General features: G+C 33.1%; 3 protein-coding genes and 1 long non-coding RNA gene across 6 annotated transcripts; 3 read left to right on the top strand and 1 right to left on the bottom strand.

The window, feature by feature from the left end:
* The first annotated feature begins 4,525 nt into the window (after positions 1-4,525).
* LOC104824294 lies at positions 4,526-4,946 on the top strand. Its single transcript, XR_773423.1, has 2 exons — positions 4,526-4,611; positions 4,723-4,946. It is a non-coding gene; the product is annotated as an uncharacterized LOC104824294 (long non-coding RNA).
* A 1,414-nt stretch (positions 4,947-6,360) lies between these two features.
* Positions 6,361-8,808, top strand: LOC104824293 (60S ribosomal protein L35a-3-like). Of its 2 annotated transcripts, none has more exons than XM_010556328.2 (5): positions 6,361-6,776; positions 6,903-6,938; positions 7,542-7,770; positions 7,870-7,912; positions 8,503-8,808. In XM_010556328.2, the coding sequence occupies exons 1-4, from the start codon at positions 6,745-6,747 to the stop codon at positions 7,909-7,911; spliced, it is 339 nt and encodes a 112-aa protein (XP_010554630.1). In that variant the 5' UTR covers positions 6,361-6,744; the 3' UTR covers position 7,912; positions 8,503-8,808. The 2 variants fall into 2 exon arrangements, with proteins under 2 accessions (XP_010554630.1, XP_010554629.1); XM_010556327.2 differs by having other exon boundaries at positions 6,406-6,776; positions 8,536-8,760.
* Positions 8,809-9,517: 709 nt separating this feature from the next.
* LOC104824292 (LIM domain-containing protein WLIM2b) lies at positions 9,518-11,982 on the top strand. The gene is made up of 6 exons (XM_010556325.2): positions 9,518-9,627; positions 10,126-10,341; positions 10,651-10,750; positions 10,850-10,884; positions 11,021-11,110; positions 11,447-11,982. Exons 2-6 carry the CDS (start codon positions 10,207-10,209, stop codon positions 11,675-11,677), a joined length of 591 nt encoding a protein of 196 aa, XP_010554627.1. The 5' UTR covers positions 9,518-9,627; positions 10,126-10,206; the 3' UTR covers positions 11,678-11,982.
* A 309-nt stretch (positions 11,983-12,291) lies between these two features.
* On the bottom strand, positions 12,292-15,216 carry LOC104824291 (mannose-1-phosphate guanylyltransferase 1). 2 transcript variants are annotated; one of them, XM_010556322.2, is made up of 5 exons: positions 15,043-15,216; positions 13,928-14,060; positions 13,588-13,650; positions 13,266-13,505; positions 12,292-13,190 (listed from the first exon to the last, which is right to left on the bottom strand). In XM_010556322.2, exons 2-5 carry the CDS (start codon positions 14,036-14,038, stop codon positions 12,519-12,521), a joined length of 1,086 nt encoding a protein of 361 aa, XP_010554624.1. In that variant the 5' UTR covers positions 14,039-14,060; positions 15,043-15,216; the 3' UTR covers positions 12,292-12,518. The 2 variants fall into 2 exon arrangements, with proteins under 2 accessions (XP_010554624.1, XP_010554625.1); XM_010556323.2 differs by lacking the exon at positions 15,043-15,216 and adding an exon at positions 14,989-15,007.
* Positions 15,217-18,137: the final 2,921 nt, after the last annotated feature.

Raw genomic sequence — 18,137 nt, 5'->3', positions numbered from 1 at the left:
CTGATCCATATTTTTAAAAAATTATTATATTTACAATTTACAAGTTCTATTTATTAAAAAAAATTAAAATAATAAATTTTTTTAAGTTTTGTTTAATTCACTTAAAAATATTTTTTTACACTTTTTCAAATGAGGTGGGCCCCATTAAAAAATAATTTTTTTTTAATAAATTTATAGTATTTAATATAAAATTAAGATCATTTGTCATAATAATCAATTAATAAATATTTTGAGTTATATATAATCACATATATTAAATTCATAATTTATTTATATTAATATCATTAAATTTTTATTAATTAATATAGTTTATAATTATAATTTTTTTATAAATCTAAAATAAAATCTATATATATTATCCTAGAATAATATTGATCTTTTAACTCCAATTATTAAAAAAATATTTTTTTATATCATATCATTCATTTTAAATATTTATTTTTAAAAATGATAAATCTTTAAAATATAATTTTTTATATCTTTTAATCTTATATTATGATTATTTATTATTTCTAATAATGTTATTATTATTATCACAATTATTGTTATTAATATTTTAATAATATTTTAAAAGCAATGCAGGCCAAGCTTTGCATTCTCCATCGATGTTGTAGGAAAATATAATAATGACCCGTTTCTTTAGTTTGTCAATCAAGTGGTAAGTAGGTGTGATTATAAACATATAAGCCAAGTTAGTTGGACAAACATATTATACATTTAATGTCCTAAAACGAATGTCAAAGTCATTAGTTATGGTTGTCCCACCAATTATAGCCACTCGATTGAAATCATCCTTTGATTAGTTGGTGGAAATTGTTCATGATTTCCCTTTACTTTTCGATATATATATATATATATATAATTCTTTTAATCTAACAAAATAATACTTCAATTAATTAATTAATCAACCTCGAGTAAAGGCTGCTGAAATAACCGATTCAAATCCTACAAGACATTGGATGAATCACGTTGCCATCTCTGAATGAGGATAATAAACCGAAACAATGACACATAATTCTATATCTCATCAAAGAATTACTAGTTTTCGTGTAATAATAATAATAATAATAATAATAATAATAATAATAATAATAATAATAATAATAATAATAATAATAATAATAATAATAATAATAATAATAAACAACTTCAACACACTCTCTCCCTCTTTTTTTTTGCAAATATATATATTTTCATATATCGTAAAGTAAACTAAGAAATTTGCAACATATTTGTTCTGATCGATAACTTCGACTATAAGTGTATTCGACTTCGTCAACGATCAACTTCTGAACACATTAATATACGTACGTCTGTCTATACCAGGAATATGAACAAATTAATATCTTAGGACAAAAGAAAACAGAATAACGAATGTTATTTAATAATTAAGGAAGAGCCAAACAACTTTTTAGACCAGTCTTTTACCGTTTAATGTTCTGATTCAGAGGATGATTGATATGAATATATAAAGCTTAAGGATGTTGATTGGTAGTTAAACACCGTTCATGACATTTCATGTTATATCTAAAAAAAGTTCCACAAAAAAAAACTCTAATTAGGTAAAGAAGAGAGCGTGCAATGTACCATATCGTAATTTAAACAAGAGAAATGAAAGCTGTAAGCATCGATGCGAAGCAGGTCGGACCCCCTCCCTCTCATTACACCATAAGAGTCGGGGTACCACTTTGTCCTTTTTTTCATTACACTATATGCACTCTCTTGTCGTTTTTCCCTCACCTTGTTTTGTGTATATACACATACGTACGTACATATATATGCATATAGATGAGAATTATGTGGAGTTTTACATGGATCATTCAACCGAATTCAATATATAATTAATAATAATCTGACTTGGATTTTATAACCAACGAAATCTACATTACTATTAGATGGTAACAAAAAATGAGCTAAAATCCATGAAATGATGCGATGTTTTGGTAGTGGAGAAATATATGATAGATGTAAGAAGAAGTGACAGACAGGAGCTGTGAGGAACCTGGGGTTGGTGTCTGTCTCTTACAGACAAGGGACATATGTTCTCAGACGGGAATTATTTTCTCAATACCACACCTTCTCCCCTTTTTTCAAAAATTATTATTATTATTATTATTATTATTATCATCTACCTAAAAGAGTAAATACTGTTCCTTTTTTTACTTAATGTTTTTTAATAAATGAGACCCATGATTTATTGTTGTTGACGTTTTACAATTATATATGAATTAAATTTGTCCATAAATCGGAACTCTCATAAAGTAAATTGGCATTCAAATCCCACAAAAAATAAGCATGACTTTTAAATATTGCAAAGCACAAACTCCTCATGTGATCGTGGACCGACACAATCTTTGCAACAATTTCAAAATTCTCTCCCTCTTTCAACTTTTTTGTGACCCCATAATGCTAAAAAAAATGTGAAGATAAAATATTTTCCAACATTTTGAAGTCCTATAAAGTAAAAAAAAAATATGAAAATAAATTTATATGTAAGGTGTAACTTGAGTCATGTTCGGACAGGTGTAGAAGCCAATAAGGCTGTGTTTGTCTGGTATGAAATTGAATACTACTCCTCTATTTACCACAATCTCCGTGACCATCGAATATGTGTATAATATATATATATATGTGTGTGTGTGTATAGGTAGGTATAAACATAGGTTTCAACTAAATATCGATTTTTATATATGTTATAATATTGTTTCGGGGTAAAATTCTATATGATTTATCATTAGAGGGAAGCACATTATATCACATGCCCATGCTCTTTTCCACCCCCTTTTTAATTCTTCTAGCAGCATAGCCGAACCCGCTCAAAGGAGAGCCTACATGTCTAATTAAATACCATTTCTCATTTCGGAATCTTATAATTGTAATTGCATGTTGCGTTATTCTGTTACCTACATATGTATATTGATGTAGGCCGGCTGTTTAATTAATTTGTTGAAATCGTACATATGTTACATCATGGTCCATATGGATCATACATAGTCAACATAAAAAAAATCCTTGAACTTTCGGTTTTGATTTGACCAATAGACAAAAAGTCCAAGGGAAATAATGTTGTTTGGATTGCATGTGATGTGTATCCGATAACTTGTGGACAAATCCATATCTCAAAATTTATTATCGGATTAACACTAATTTGAAAGGAAAATAAAATTTATTTTTTATTACGAATTTGCAGTTAATTTAATATATAATTAATTTCATTAATTTTATATAAATGAATTTAAATAATTTTATCTAATTTTAGTATTTATTAGGCATGTTTATTCCATTAGTAACCTAGACCGGGTCGTGTATGTATATGTAAGTATCCTGGTCATATGATTGCATGTATTATAACAAAATGCAGAAATGATTCATACTTCAAAGTTTTCAATTAAAAAATATATAACAACTGAAGTATACATTATAGTATATATGTATAACCTAAACAAATATGTTTTAGGAGTCTATACATGGGATGGACCACACACACAAAAAAACAAAACTTTGATATAAAAAAATAGCAAACAACTCGAAACAAAATAAAAATAAGAATAATTTATAGTGGCACCCAACTTGTGGGGAATATCTAAGATGTGATAGCATGTCTGTTTTTGTTACAGAAAGCTAATTAAATTCTGTTTTCTGAAAAAAAAAATTTTTTTTTACAATGGAATAAATAAATAATGGCATCATAAATGGATAGCTTCCCATTGAAAGGATACAAAATGAAATGAAATGGGCTAACCGGTTCAACTTTTCTAAGGAAAAAAAATTATTGAATCAGCATATAATTAATTTACAAGTAAAAATATTGATATATATATATATATATTAAACTCGATTGAATAAAACAATTAAATAGTTATACTATTGTCCGGTTTCACTTAAGCTTCTTGTTTAATTCAAATTTCATGATTTGGATTTCAAGCTTTCATCCCTAAATAAATCAACATATACATAGACACGAATCGTATGTACACCAAATGTAAGTTTAGTATTAATTCGAAGGTCTATTGATTAATAATTAAATATCTAATGGTTGTTATGTGACTTTTGAAATTCTAATTCTAATTCTCACGATTTATGATTTTAAAAAGAAATATAAAAAAACACTAAACTTTTCAATTTTGATAAGAATACATAAAAGTTTATGTATTTTTTTATTTTCAATTTTTCAATTTTCAAATAAACATTAAACTTTTTAGATTTGTCAAAAAAAAAATATTTAACTTTTTAAATGATCCAAAAAAATATAATGCGATTAAAATTAAAAATTGAAAAGTTGAAAAGTTCATTTGCTTTTTGGGATTTTCCCATTTAAAAATTAGTTAATTAATTAACGTAAAAATACTAACATCGACGTTAATTTATTTTTTTAATTAAAATTTTTCCAAGACGAATGAAAATTTGAATCAAACATAATTAAATTGAAAATAAAATAAAAAATGAATTTTTTACTATCAGAGGATTTTGACCATCTATTTTACTGAAGGCGGTCCATAAAACCACATCGTTCCACCACGAGAGAGAGAGAGAGAGAGAGAGAGAGAGAGAGAGATTTCTTCACAGCAACTAGAGGAAGGATCCAAAGGGATCGCATTGATCCTAATTAAGGTGAATTCTTTTGGTTTATTTATTTAATTTGCTTTGATTTTGGATCATGCTATCCCTTTGGATCCATCCTTCGGTAGCTTCTCATCCAGCAAGAAGGTTTCGATCCCTCAGATTCTCCGGCATTGACATCATCGGACGCATCGCCGGTGTCCTCGCCGGCGGAAATTCCCGGCGCCGACGAGGCTACCCAACAAGCAAGCAACTTGTTCTTACGCCACGAAGACAAGGACCATATAATTTTCTTTTTTCCCTTGGTTGCTTCTTAATTACAAGTAATTTACATTGTGTATTTTAACCTATATATATACACATATACGTATGTATCTTCAAAGAAATAATCGAATATATATATATATATATATATATTCGTTGAGATGGTATAGGTTAATTATACTAATCATTTTTGTTTAGGTTAGTTGGTAATTTTGACTACACAAGCTGCACATCACTGGCTTCTTTATCTCGCTATTATCTCGAATCATTAATGCTGGAACATAAAACAGAAATAGATTTGTGCTCTATATATAAAATATGTAATTTGAAGACACCCATTTTTTCAAGTGTTATTTTATAAATCGTTTTTATAATAATATTTATAGAAAAAAGATAAAAAGTGAGCTCTTAATGATGTTTATAACAATTGACTAACATAATTTATAAAAAATAAATATATAATTATATTGGGAATTGAATCTGAAATAAAAATTGGTTGGATATTATATTTTAATCAAATTTGAACGAATTTTAAATGAATAAAATAAATTTTATTTAGAAAATAAATATTTTTTAATAAAGGTATTAGACATAAAATAAAAAAGATATATTTTTTAAATAAAAATAATGATATTAAAATGAAATAATTTAAGCATAAATATATTTTTGATAATATGTGTAATTGTTCTAAATATTCAAAGTTCTGTGATCATCAAAGGATACTTCCAATGCAATGATTTTCTCCTTCTTTTTAATTTTAAATAACCCTAACTTTTTTATTACACCAAATTGGTAATGATTTCCCCCGTTGGTCAAACTTTCTTTTCTTCGTTTTAATCAAGAATTTTCTTTTACTGATTTTATTTTTATTTAACTGTTTTTGCTTTTTACCGTGGTCAATGGATATTTTTATTATTTATTTTCCAATATCAAAAAATCAAAATAGGCGTAATAATATTAATAAAATAAAGATATCAAACCCGAATTAACCTCAATGAAATCGGTCAAATATTAAACACCTCGCTAATTCATAACTTTAACGAGAATCCAAGAAAATCAAGAAGACCCTAACAAAAGACCCTTTGACCGTTTCTTATTAATTATTTTCTATTTATTTTTGCAAGATATCTAGAACAAAACATATATGCCTACGGAGAAAATAAATTTCAAAACTGATTAAAATTAATAATATTGATAGAAAATAAAATTCGACACCTTAATATTATATATATATATATACAGACATATACACGAGCAATTAGGTGATAAGAATTTAAAAGACTATATAAAAAATGAAAATATTGTGATAGAACTATATTTAAACGTATTTAATTTCCTTTCCTTACACAACCAAACATCACATTGAGTGTCCGAAAGGTAAAGGCAACGTAAAGAGATCTTGCGACGGCAAAAAGATCATCTCTCTTCTCTACTCTGTGGTCTGTTTTTTTTTTTCTTTATTCACGTCGAAGGCCTTGTATTGTCTTGCAATATGTCAATCTCTTTTTTTTTTGTGGCTTCGTCATGAAATTCACGTGTTTCCCTAAATGCAGAATTCACGATTCTTGAATTTTATCTGATTTGGTTTTTATTCCGTTTGGTATTTTCTAAACCGATTCGGTTCAATTTTTTATGATTTGGTTTTAATGTTGACAGCCCCCCAATGTGATTTTGGGCCAATCCATATGAAATTAGGGTTTTGGGCCAATTTGATTTAGGTTTTAAACCAAAAAAAATTGAGAACGTTAAGAGGCCCAAGATCCAAGAAAGTTTGGGTTTGCAAATTTGGCACCTGTTTTCGTATACTGATTCCACTCGAGTTCCATCGTGTTAGGGTTTTTTCTTTCCATCACTGGGTTTCGCGTCGTCTCGGGGAAGAATAGGTGGAGGAATAAGGCAGAGATCATTTTGGATCGAAAAATGGTGAAGGGTCGTCAAGGAGAGAGGGTTAGGTAATGGAATATTCGATAACAGCATCGTTTTCTTCCATTTTTCTGTTGAATTTATGTTTCGGAAGTGTTGCATTGCTCGAAACGGTTGTTCGCCTGACAAGAATCTGCGTCTTTTTGTTGTTGCAGGTTGTACGTGAGAGGAACGGTCCTCGGATACAAGAGGTACTGTTCAGGTCTATGTTTTGTTCGAGTTTAGATTTGTGGTCGGAGATTGTAGTTTCTAGTTGGGCGAGTCCTTTATTGAGCGACATAGAACGGAGTAATCTATCGAATGCTTTGTCTTTTGGGTTAGATTTCGATCAAGGCCTTCATCCATAGAGTTCGATGAATTTATTCTTTGCATCACTTCTCGATTTCTGCTCTACTTATCTGAATGAGATGATGCGTTTGTTTGACGGGTTTTGCCATTGCCAGCCATGGATTTTGATGTTTGTTTCTAATGTTTGAGATGTCCATGTTTATGTTCTGTCTGAAGGGAAGAAAATTGCATTGCATCCGAGTTAGTCACGTTTTGTGCAATACTTCAAGTTAGTTCTGTCCGTGTATGATTCCCATTCGGTCACTGGTGTCTCCCATTATTTCCGATTAAAATGAGGCAGAGCGAAGACAAAGCTGTCTCGTTTTCGTGTCTCGAGACTCATAATTTTCGATTGCTTTATTGTTTAACCATTCGATTTTTCTGAATTTTGTTTGTGATCCTTGCGTATCTGCTTTTGACATCCGGGTTATTACTCGATAACTCACAGCTAGTGATTGATTGTTCAGGTCTAAGTCAAACCAATACCCAAACACGTCCCTTGTCCAGATCGAAGGTGTGAACACCCAAGAAGAAGTGGCGTGGTACTTGGGAAAGCGTATGGCTTACATCTACAAAGCAAAGACTAAGCAGAACGGATCACACTATCGTTGCATATGGGGGAAGGTCACTCGGCCTCACGGCAACAGCGGTGTTGTCCGAGCCAAGTTCAAGTCAAACCTTCCTCCAAAATCAATGGTATTCTTCTTTTTTATTTTTGATTTTTTTTGGGTCAGCAATTAGATTTGGTCCTTTTATCTATGGTCACATCAACTTCCCTTGATGGGTTTATTGCAGGGAGCTAGAGTCCGTGTGTTCATGTACCCCAGCAACATATGAGGTATCATGTCTTTTTTTTTTTTGCCTTTTGGATGGCATTTTTGGTTGACTGACTGTCCTGTTTGGTTGTCATCTAATGCAAAACCACATATAGATTCTCTTCTTGTTTCTGTTAAGTATGTCTTGGGTGTTGGTTGGCGTTCAGAGGGTCATGTTATATCCTATCCACAGCCTCCACTTTATCTCTCATCCCTCTGAGGAATAAAAAGTGAATACATAACTATTCCTTCCATAGCGATGTATGAGAATTCTGGGTGGCTGCACTTTCATGTCCTTTGTCTCCTGGCATAAGCATAACAATGTGAGAGATTAGGCGTGGCTTAGGGTTCATCGAATCATCATAGGATCAGGAATCAGAGATTCGTCTCGGTCTGTTCCTCCAGCTATGATTAGAGGAGGAAAATGATCTAGGACAAAAGTAACTAGAAGTTAAAAGCCCTGTTTCAAAACAAAACTGAAAACTTCATCTTACAACCACTACTTTTCATCTGTGGCCTTATGTCTTGATGCCACACCAATGGTGGGTTATTTATTCATCTGTTGGAAATTGTTTTGTCTGTTCCATGTTGTCCCTGTGGGTGCTAATTGAAGTTTGGGGATTTTGATCTGCATTCCTTGTTGCAGGAGTCAAACCAAGATTCTCAGAACCCAGGTTCATTTATCATCTTGTCTCTCCTTTTTTTTTAAAAAAATTTTCTTCTCGTGTCCAAGACTTGATGCCAGTTTTGTTATCTGTCGGAGAAGTTAAGATTAAGTTTTATGGGGAAAATCCAATTTTTGATGAATGGAATATAACCAGAGAAGGTTGGTCCATGTGAGCGCTGACTTGTGGCATGGCTTCCCATATGATATTTTGTAGGAATTGCATTTATTATAAAAATGGATTAGTTATAATTTTGTACAATCCAAAATTTTATGAATGATCGTGGTTGTTTATAACTTTATACATAAAAAAAAAAAAGAAATGGCAAAAACTCGCATTCCTTTCACTGCGCATGTAAGGAGTACTTATTAACATTGATAATGACATTGACCTTCAGTTTTCTGAATTTTAGATTTCTTTTTCGGATTAGTTTTTCGCAAGGTTAATTTTGTAATCCATCTCTGCGGTATTTTGTCTTTGATAGCGATCATTTTTGGCTATTTATTTTAAATATTTATCTTTTTTTTTTTGTTTAAAAAAATGTTGGAATAAAAGCAAAAACTTATATGACCGTTTAATCTGTAAATCGCCAATGTCAATGGTATTATGTAAATTTCTCAAATCTTTTGGTTAAACATACATTTCCTTCTCCAAAAATTTTTCTTAATAGATTTTTTTTTGCATAAAATTATTCCGCAACAAAATATGTCCCGAAAACCAATCCATTAAGTCTGTACAAAATATTTTTCTATAATTTTGGAACCTCATTTAACCTTTCATATAAGAAACTGTTTCGAAAAAATGCAGAGGACAAAGCACATATGCAATGATAAACATGTCTTAATCAAACAGTAATTTTCCCATTTAATGTCGAATTAAAAATAAATTAAAAAAGACCGGCCTAAGTGGAACCCCACTGTTTCAGCAAAAATAAAGGGAAAAAAGGCTTCAACTTTAGATATTTTTTTGTGAGCATCTTCTTATTTGGATCGTGCTGAATCGTTCTATCATCTTCTTCATCCTCATTTTCATCGCTCTCATCGTCTCTAGGTCCTCCTCCGTCTCATCATTGTGTAAGCTTCGCTTCAAAGTTTTGTTTTTTTCGTTGTCCAATTTCACCTGCATTTTACTTTTTATTAAAAAAAAGCCTCTTTTCGTTCTTGTGCTATCTCGTCTGTGGATTAGATCGAGTAATGTTTTTCAGCTCAAGTAGAGGGATGCACCATTTCTGAAAATTTTCTGCGAGGTGGGTTCTATTGGGCTTCGCTTTTTTCGCGATTTCGCCCCTGCGATCGTGATCGAGTATGCATATCTAATTTTGGGTTATTGATCAGTTTGTATGCCCTATTTTGGATCTTTGCTTGTAATTCGTCCCCGATTGTTGTATTTTCCGCTTGCTATGACGTGGGTTCCGTCTGATTTGTTCCCAAAGCCGCCCAACTTGATTCATTTTGTCGAGTGATCCATGGATCTACTGTTTGATATTTTCAGAATTGACGGCATAGTGATGCCAAAAAGATCGATTGCTTGGTGGGTTTTCTTCCTGAGTTGTTCTGGTTTTGAAAATACAGGGAGAAAGTTGATTGTGTTTAGTGAGATCGTGAGGTGAGGCTTGAACTCGGGTCTTAGGAGACAAACGAGAAGGAAAAGATATGTCTTTTACGGGCACTCAGCAGAAATGCAAGACTTGTGACAAGACGGTGTACCCTGTGGAGCTTTTATCAGCAGATGGAGTTGGATACCATAAATCTTGTTTCAAGTGTACTCACTGCAAAAGCAGGCTGCAGGTTATAATCTTTTGCCTTCATCACTGGTTGATGTTTGATCCTTTTTGGAATCTTGTGGATGAACTGGGAATGAATTCTCTGTATTGTCTATCCCGTGTCGGTGTTGCTTAATATTGTATTCTCATCCTAAAATTGAGCTTCATCTCTGTCACTGGAATGCCCACTAATCAGTTCTTTGAAAGTTGCCGACTTGTGTGAATGGTTTAAGGGGTAGTGGCTCTCCAGAGAGGATACTTGGTATGATTGGGATTTTATACGGGAAAAAACGTACATAGTTGGGTGATCAAGTAATTGTCTTAATGATTTCAGCTGAGCAACTATTCATCCATGGAAGGTGTGTTGTATTGTAAGCCTCACTTTGAGCAGCTGTTCAAGGAGACGGGCAATTTTAACAAGAACTTTCAGTCACGTATGTATTCTTGTTTAGCTTCTTGATCTTTGATCCAAATATTTTCTCAGAGAAATGCTTTGTCCGTTTGATTTTATCTTGAACTTTCTTTCCTCACAGCTGCAAAGCCAGCTGAGAAGCCAACTCCTGAGCTGGTAAATGTTTCTGAATTATACAACATGTACTTGTCTGTTTATGACAAGGAATGTAGTTTTTCCAATACATGAATATATTTCTCCGGTTAATCTCTTCTCTGATCCTTTTTTCAATCTCCTTTTCGGCTGATCTCAGACAAGGACGCCTAGCAAATTTGCCAGCATGTTCTCCGGGACGCAAGACAAATGCGCCACTTGCAGTAAAACTGTGTATCCTCTGGAGAAGGTATTGCATCGATCAAAGCAGCTGTAGCAATGTCTAAGCTATGATTCTGATTATGCATTTTCCATTAAGGTCGGCTTACTTCTGCTGCCTTCTCTGGTCTCTGCTGGGAAATGACAATAAAATCTAGTTGATCATCCTCCAATAACATCCTTTTTGTCATGATTGTTGGGTTCTTGTTGTTTCAGTTTGCTCACATTGGTCATAAAATAGGATCCTGATAGTTAATCTTGTTAAATCTCTTCCACATACCAAGCATTCGTATTAACCTTTTGTAATCAGACCTCTGTAAACATCATTGTTAATCTCTTTCTTGATCTATGACAAAAAAAACTGCAGGTGACGGTGGAGAGCCAGTCGTACCACAAATCCTGCTTCAAATGCTCCCATGGAGGCTGCCCGATATCCCCTTCAAACTATGCAGCCCTCGAGGGAATACTGTACTGCAAGCACCATTTCTCGCAGCTTTTCAAGGAGAAAGGAAGCTACAACCACCTCATCAAGTCCGCATCCATCAAACGCACGGCTGCAGCCGCAGGTGTACCGGCAACATCGGTACCCGAATCTTGAATTCAGAGCCTTGAGCCTTCCCCCATTTTATCTAACTGGAAATAGTTCTACAAACCCAGGTTCGGTTTTTGGTTCTTCCGTGTTTTGTGGGAGAGAGCTTTTTACTTGGATTTCTTGTTTCCATTAGATGAACTAAAGATCTTGATGTCTCTTCTCCCTCTGAGTTTGTTGTTGTGTCTGAATGTTCTGTCATGGCGATTTTCAGTTCTGGTTGTCTGTAAAATCTGAAGACGTTCTTATGGATGAACTCGTGTTCTTGTCAGTGTCTGTTGTTATAGCTTTTGTTTGTGGTTATTTTCAATGCATTTTGATATCCAATTACTTCCAGACTGGAGCAGAAGAAAAGCAGTGCTAATGCTATTTCATTCTTTGAATGTGGATGGAGACATGGCTGAGGTGTTTCCGGAATGTCTAATTGGTAGGTTACCGTTGGGTTTAGGGTTTTGGAATTGGATTGTAATCTTCAATGACAATATTAAGAAACAATTTTCAGTTCTCATGACATAATTTCCTCTCAGAATCATAACCATAAATCTCAGAGCATGTGACAGGAAAAAACTATCATAATTTTTACATTTCTTTAGTTACTTAGATAGTATCATGAACACCCATAATAAAAACAAAAATGGGGCACAATTTTTATTATGATTGCTCAATAAGTTGTAAATCATCATAAGTTACAAAAAAAAATACCAACCGACAAATAATGACATCAAACCCTGACAAGATTTACAATGAGATCAACCATACATTACAGCATTGATGACATGATATAATGCTTATGCAAAGGCCAGACACAAAAACACTTGCACACTTGAAACAGAGTTTCCGACTCACAAACTCACATGACTATCTCCGGCTTCATGATGCTTGATTTGATCTCCTTGTGTGGCAGAACAACACCTCCGTTGCTGTAAATCTCGTCGCAAACATGCACATCCTCCCCAAGAATCGTCATGTTCTCGACCCGAGCCCATTGCCCAACTGTGGAATGCCACCCGATGATACTGCTCGAGATGCAGGCATGTTTCTTGATCCGAACCCCTCTCATTACCGTGCATCGGGAGAGCCTGACGCCCGGCTCTACCACACATCCAGGGCCGATAGCAACATCCGGCCCGATCAAACATCCTTCCCCGATCTTGGCTGACTCATGCACGATGACATTTCCCACAATGTGTGAGCCTGTGGCTAACTTGGATGAAGACTTCTTTCTAAGAGAGTCTAGATAGAGTCTAAGGCCTGTGATATAGTCCCGAGGTTGGCCAATGTCCATCCAGAATCCCGGTAGCACCATTGCGTAGAGCTTTTGCTCGGCTGCAATCTTGGGGAATACCTCTTTCTCGATGGATGTGGGTCTCAGCTCAATCCGATCAAGAACAGAAGGGTTCAGAAGATATATTCCTGCATTGATCTTGTTGCCCACAAATATTTTGGGCTTCTCAACGAATTTTTCAACTTTACCGGTATTCTCGTCCGTGACCACAACTCCATATTTCGATGGCTCGTCCACCTACATGACATGCTCCAGATCACATAGGAAAAACATCAATAATGTGATCTTGAAAATAGGAGATTGGTTATTCACCTTTGTAACCATGATTGAGGCCTCTCCACCATGAGCTTTGTGGAAAGCAATCATTTCTTCGAGTGGGTACTCACTGATAACATCGCTGTTAAGGACAAAGAAAGGCTCGCCCGAACCATCAACCAGCTTGTCCCTGGCCAGAGCCAGAGGACCGGCGGTACCAAGTGGCTCGGTCTCTTGTGAGCAAGTGATCTTTATCCCAAGATTTTTCTCAAAGTCTTTCAAGAAGTTCAACATCACCTGTGGAATTGTTAAGCTCTAAGCATCACTATTCACACCACAAATAGCTTTAAATGAAAGTTTAGAGAGAGATTTTTTTAACCTCTGGCTGGTAGTTAATGGCCAAAACCACTTCATCAACTCCAATTGCCTTGAGAGCCTCTATCTGCAAGAATGTTTGGGACAGTCAATTAGAGTACATTTCAATTGTAGTATTATATTACTACACAAATGTGTATAGCTGACAAGATTGATTAAGAGAACATCAGTTTCGGTCTTCATATTTCTGAATTTGCCCACAACCAAGGCCGTAACCAGCTAAATATTATGAATCTCAAAGTAACAATGTTAAAGGAAAACACTTTTAAATTTTACAATATCTTGGATAGAGTAATAATAACAACCCTACAGAAACTACATTTCAAGAACAATGATCGTGGTACCTGATGAAGGATCATGGGTTTGTTTGCAAAGTCAACGAGTGGCTTCGGGAAACTGAGAGTCAGTGGCCTCAAGCGAGTTCCAAAGCCTCCAACGAGAATGAGTGCCTTCATTTTGATTCACTAACTCCTTTCCCTGTGGATGCCGAAGCCAGATCTTAAATTCACGGGTAACTAAAGCAGGGAAATCATCGCGTTTTAGACGACGCTGCAGATGACTTCATTCCCGATGTATGTGTAACAGAGTACACCAAAAGCAGAGGACTCTAACCGCATGCTTGAAGACATAGGACAAGAACATGAAACTATAAAAGAAAGAAGCCAAATCGACAGAGACAGAAACAAACATAACACAAGAAAAAAAGAAGCTGTTCATGCAAAATGTACTATAGAGAGAGAAAGAGGCATATAACAAAACATGTCCTAGAAAAAACTACACCACAGAGAATTACAGAGCAAACAAACACGAAAGCAGGACATCGACCAATATAAGTAGTACAAAGAAACCTGCAAGTAGATCAAACCAAATGGAAGCAATGGAAAGCCTGCAACTTTGAAGAAACAACTCAGAGAGCAACAGCGTTACTCAGACAAGAAATCAGATACAAAGGCTCGTCGGTTTCAAAATCTACAAAGGACAAACACTTTTGACACTAAATTTTGTCTATACACCGATTCAACTCATAAACAGGCAATTTAATCAGCTAAACGAGTTCACAGGAAGAAAAAAACATAATCACAGATACCAAGACGCATCACCCACCGAATCAATAACCTTATCCACATTACGACAGAACCAACCAATGACGATACCCACGTTCCCGGATTCAACTCGGGATCGAGGAAAAAAAACAAGCAAACAGGCTCATCAGTTCGCAACCAACACCAGATAATGATCATAATCACCGACAGTGATCCCGCACGAAGCACCAAGACAACAACCTTATCCGCATTACCCGGAATCCGGTCCTATATCGAATCAAAACCAACACCATCAAGCGCAAAAAGCCACCCAGAATTCAAATCACACGCGCTAAAACCCGTAACCAAGCAACAGATCTCACCGGAGAGATCAAGCTCGAACATTGCGGAGAATGAAGAGAAAATCCGCCATTTACCTTCTCGAGATCTCACGGGCTCGTAGAGGAACTGAGCGGAGAGAGCGAGCCACGGAGAAGAGAGCCCGAGTCGGACTCGCTAGATTTTTTTTTTTTTGGTGGAAAAAGAGCCCAGCTGATCTCGTCACGTCAGGCTGAGCTGTGAGAAGAGAGAAAAAAAACGTCGGTTGGCAAATGCAGACTTATCGAAAGGACTCTATTTTATACCTACACCTTGTGAAAAAACAATGTGCGCGTGAGTGCTTAACTCACAATATTAGACGAATAATCAAATTATTGAACTTTACTCTAAAATAATATATATATCTTGGAGTTTTAATTTCCTTTCTCGAATTTAATGTCTTAAATAGGAATCCATTAAGAAAATTAAAAAAAGGACAAAATTGGAATATACTATTAGACATGGATATTTGGGTTCTCATTTCCGTTTCAATCCGATTGTTTTTTTTTTATTATTTAAACTAAACTTTTTTATTTTGAAGATTTATATTTATTGAACTATTATTATTTTGGGTTTAGTCACGTTAGATTAGAATTTAGGTTTGATTAAGAAATTTTTATTTTTTTCAATTGTTTATTTATTTTATGTGTTTGACTGATATCGATAATTTAATTAACAGATTTATATATAATTACTTTTTTAAATACTATAAAATAAATTACAAATATTTATTACTTGTCTACGCGGTTATTCATCTCTTCATGAATTTTGCTTTCTACATCGTCAATATGTTCTGCTTTAAGTAGTATATATATATATATATATTGTTAACTTTTGAAATATGAAGTTTTCGTATTATCAAATGGAAAAAAGAAAACGTAAATGGCGGAGTCGGATTTCTTGCAGTTAATGGAGAGGAGAGTCCCCATACCGAGAAAGAAGACGAGAGCCTTTGATACGAATCCCCATCCCACCCACCGACACCACAACGTGTAATACTTTATAATTCTTTTGCCCAAATTTTTTTATTAATATCTATATTAAATATATAATATAAAACCTATTAAATGTATATATAAATACAATTTTATATAAATAAATCGGGAGAGTTCTAAGTCCTTTTTTTTAGATAATGTTCTCTACCTATAATGTGCGGCGAGATAGGGTTCCACTTCGTCTTTCTATTAATATATGACGTCAAAAATAACATGTAAATTGCAAAACTATATTAGTCTAACCCACATAAATAAATAATTAATGTAATCTTATAAATGCTTACAAGATAAATGGATATGGCATACACAAATATTTTAGTCTCCTTACATTTTTGCTTTTGCTTGAATTGGTTGTTCAGAATATTCGAATTTTTTAGTGATTTTATTTGTAATATTAAATGGATAAGCCTTAGTGAGATATTGTTTATTGCAAATGTGATTAGATAATGATTATAGCTGTTTTTTGCAATTGTAATTGTGATTATAAATATAATAATACTTTATCAAAAAAGGCGTAATACATATTATATATAATTATATTTTATATATCTGCCCCCACGTGATACCGACGTGTTACCTTAACTTTTCCAACTACATGAATCGGGAATTTTTAAGTATTTGTCACCAATTATTTAAAGTATTATTGGTGATATTTTGCATTTTAGTTAACTATCTTAGACTTTAGTCGTTTTATTAAAATAATTATTTTAAATTTTTTTTCGTTGTTGTGCTGTTTTTATCTTTTTTCTATTTAAATCCATAAGTTTATTAATGTGACTTGTTGGAATGAATTCATTTATATGTAATTAGGTTTATTACGGTTAGATTCCGTATATGTAATGGTTAGTAGTGTTGAAATAGGAAAATAAATATGTGATTGAAAGAAATATTAATTTTAAGATATGATTAGAAATAATGATGGATATAAATATCAAATATTGTGTATCGATCTTATTTATTTATATTTCCTTTTTATTTGTCTCATAGTTTTCCTATAAATATGTGAGTCATTTTCATTGTAATTCAACAAGAAGAAGAAGAGATGTAGCAATAAAGTAATTCCGTTTATTTTCGTTTGTCTTATTTTATTTCCGCATTTTATTTTTCTACAAGTAGTTTGATATCAAGAACATGTAGGAGAAACAAGGCTTGAGTGACCCAAATTTGGCTGGAATTATTTTAAATTATTTTCCGACAATAATTATATCCAAATTAAATTGCATTGACAAATAAATAGAATCTGTCGTGATCGGTTTAGGCTTTTTCCCGTATATATATTTTTTATTTTTTAGATTTGTATGTATTACTCATTAAATACAAACTTAAACTACATCGATGGTCTTTTGTCACGTTGACCAAAGCTAAATTGTAGAGTTTGACTTCATAAACAATGCTAAATCTTGACTTGTACCTATTTAAAATCAACACATTATATATAAATAATACGATACAATATTTAATGCGATTTCATACTTCTTTAGAAACTATACCCGGTCGATTGACAGTGTTAGAATAATTATTTATTATTTCTTTAAAAAAAACCGCGGATCATTGTTGAACGGTGATTCCATTTTACTATTACCACCATGCATGCATGCATGTATCGACGTATATACATGAATGACGTACCCATAAAATCTAGAGGAAAAAAATTAGTTGAAAATATTATTTGTATTCTAATAAATTTTATTTGTAACTCATTTTTTATTTCTATTAGTGTACTCCAACAAAGTTTTACTTATGTTATATATATATACACATGTGTGAACATACATGTTCGCATGTATGTATATCATGACGTACATAAAAACTTTCGCATCAACGTATATAATTCATTATTAAACTCCAATATCTATTTTATATAATCCAATCTATATAACCCGTATGCAGCATATATCGTATGCAACATCAAGAAAATATTATTATTTTTCCTTTAATAAAAAAATATTAATTTTTGGATCGCCTCCTTAGTTGGTATATCATGATTATGATGAAGTGAAATGTTGAAATATTTCCATCTCACATACACTACATTGCATATGGGAACAAATAATTACATAAGTGGATGGACTGCCTCTTTCTTTTGACCAATTTTCCAACCCATGGTCTTTTTGATTGCTATGTTCAATCTAAACATTTTTTATATATATATATATATA

Source organism: Tarenaya hassleriana, unplaced genomic scaffold (genome assembly GCF_000463585.1).
Source record: "Tarenaya hassleriana unplaced genomic scaffold, ASM46358v1 Cleome4, whole genome shotgun sequence".
NCBI classification, from domain to species: domain Eukaryota; kingdom Viridiplantae; phylum Streptophyta; class Magnoliopsida; order Brassicales; family Cleomaceae; genus Tarenaya; species Tarenaya hassleriana.
Note: the sequence above shows the minus strand (reverse complement) of the source record. Positions and strands in the feature narration are given on the sequence as shown.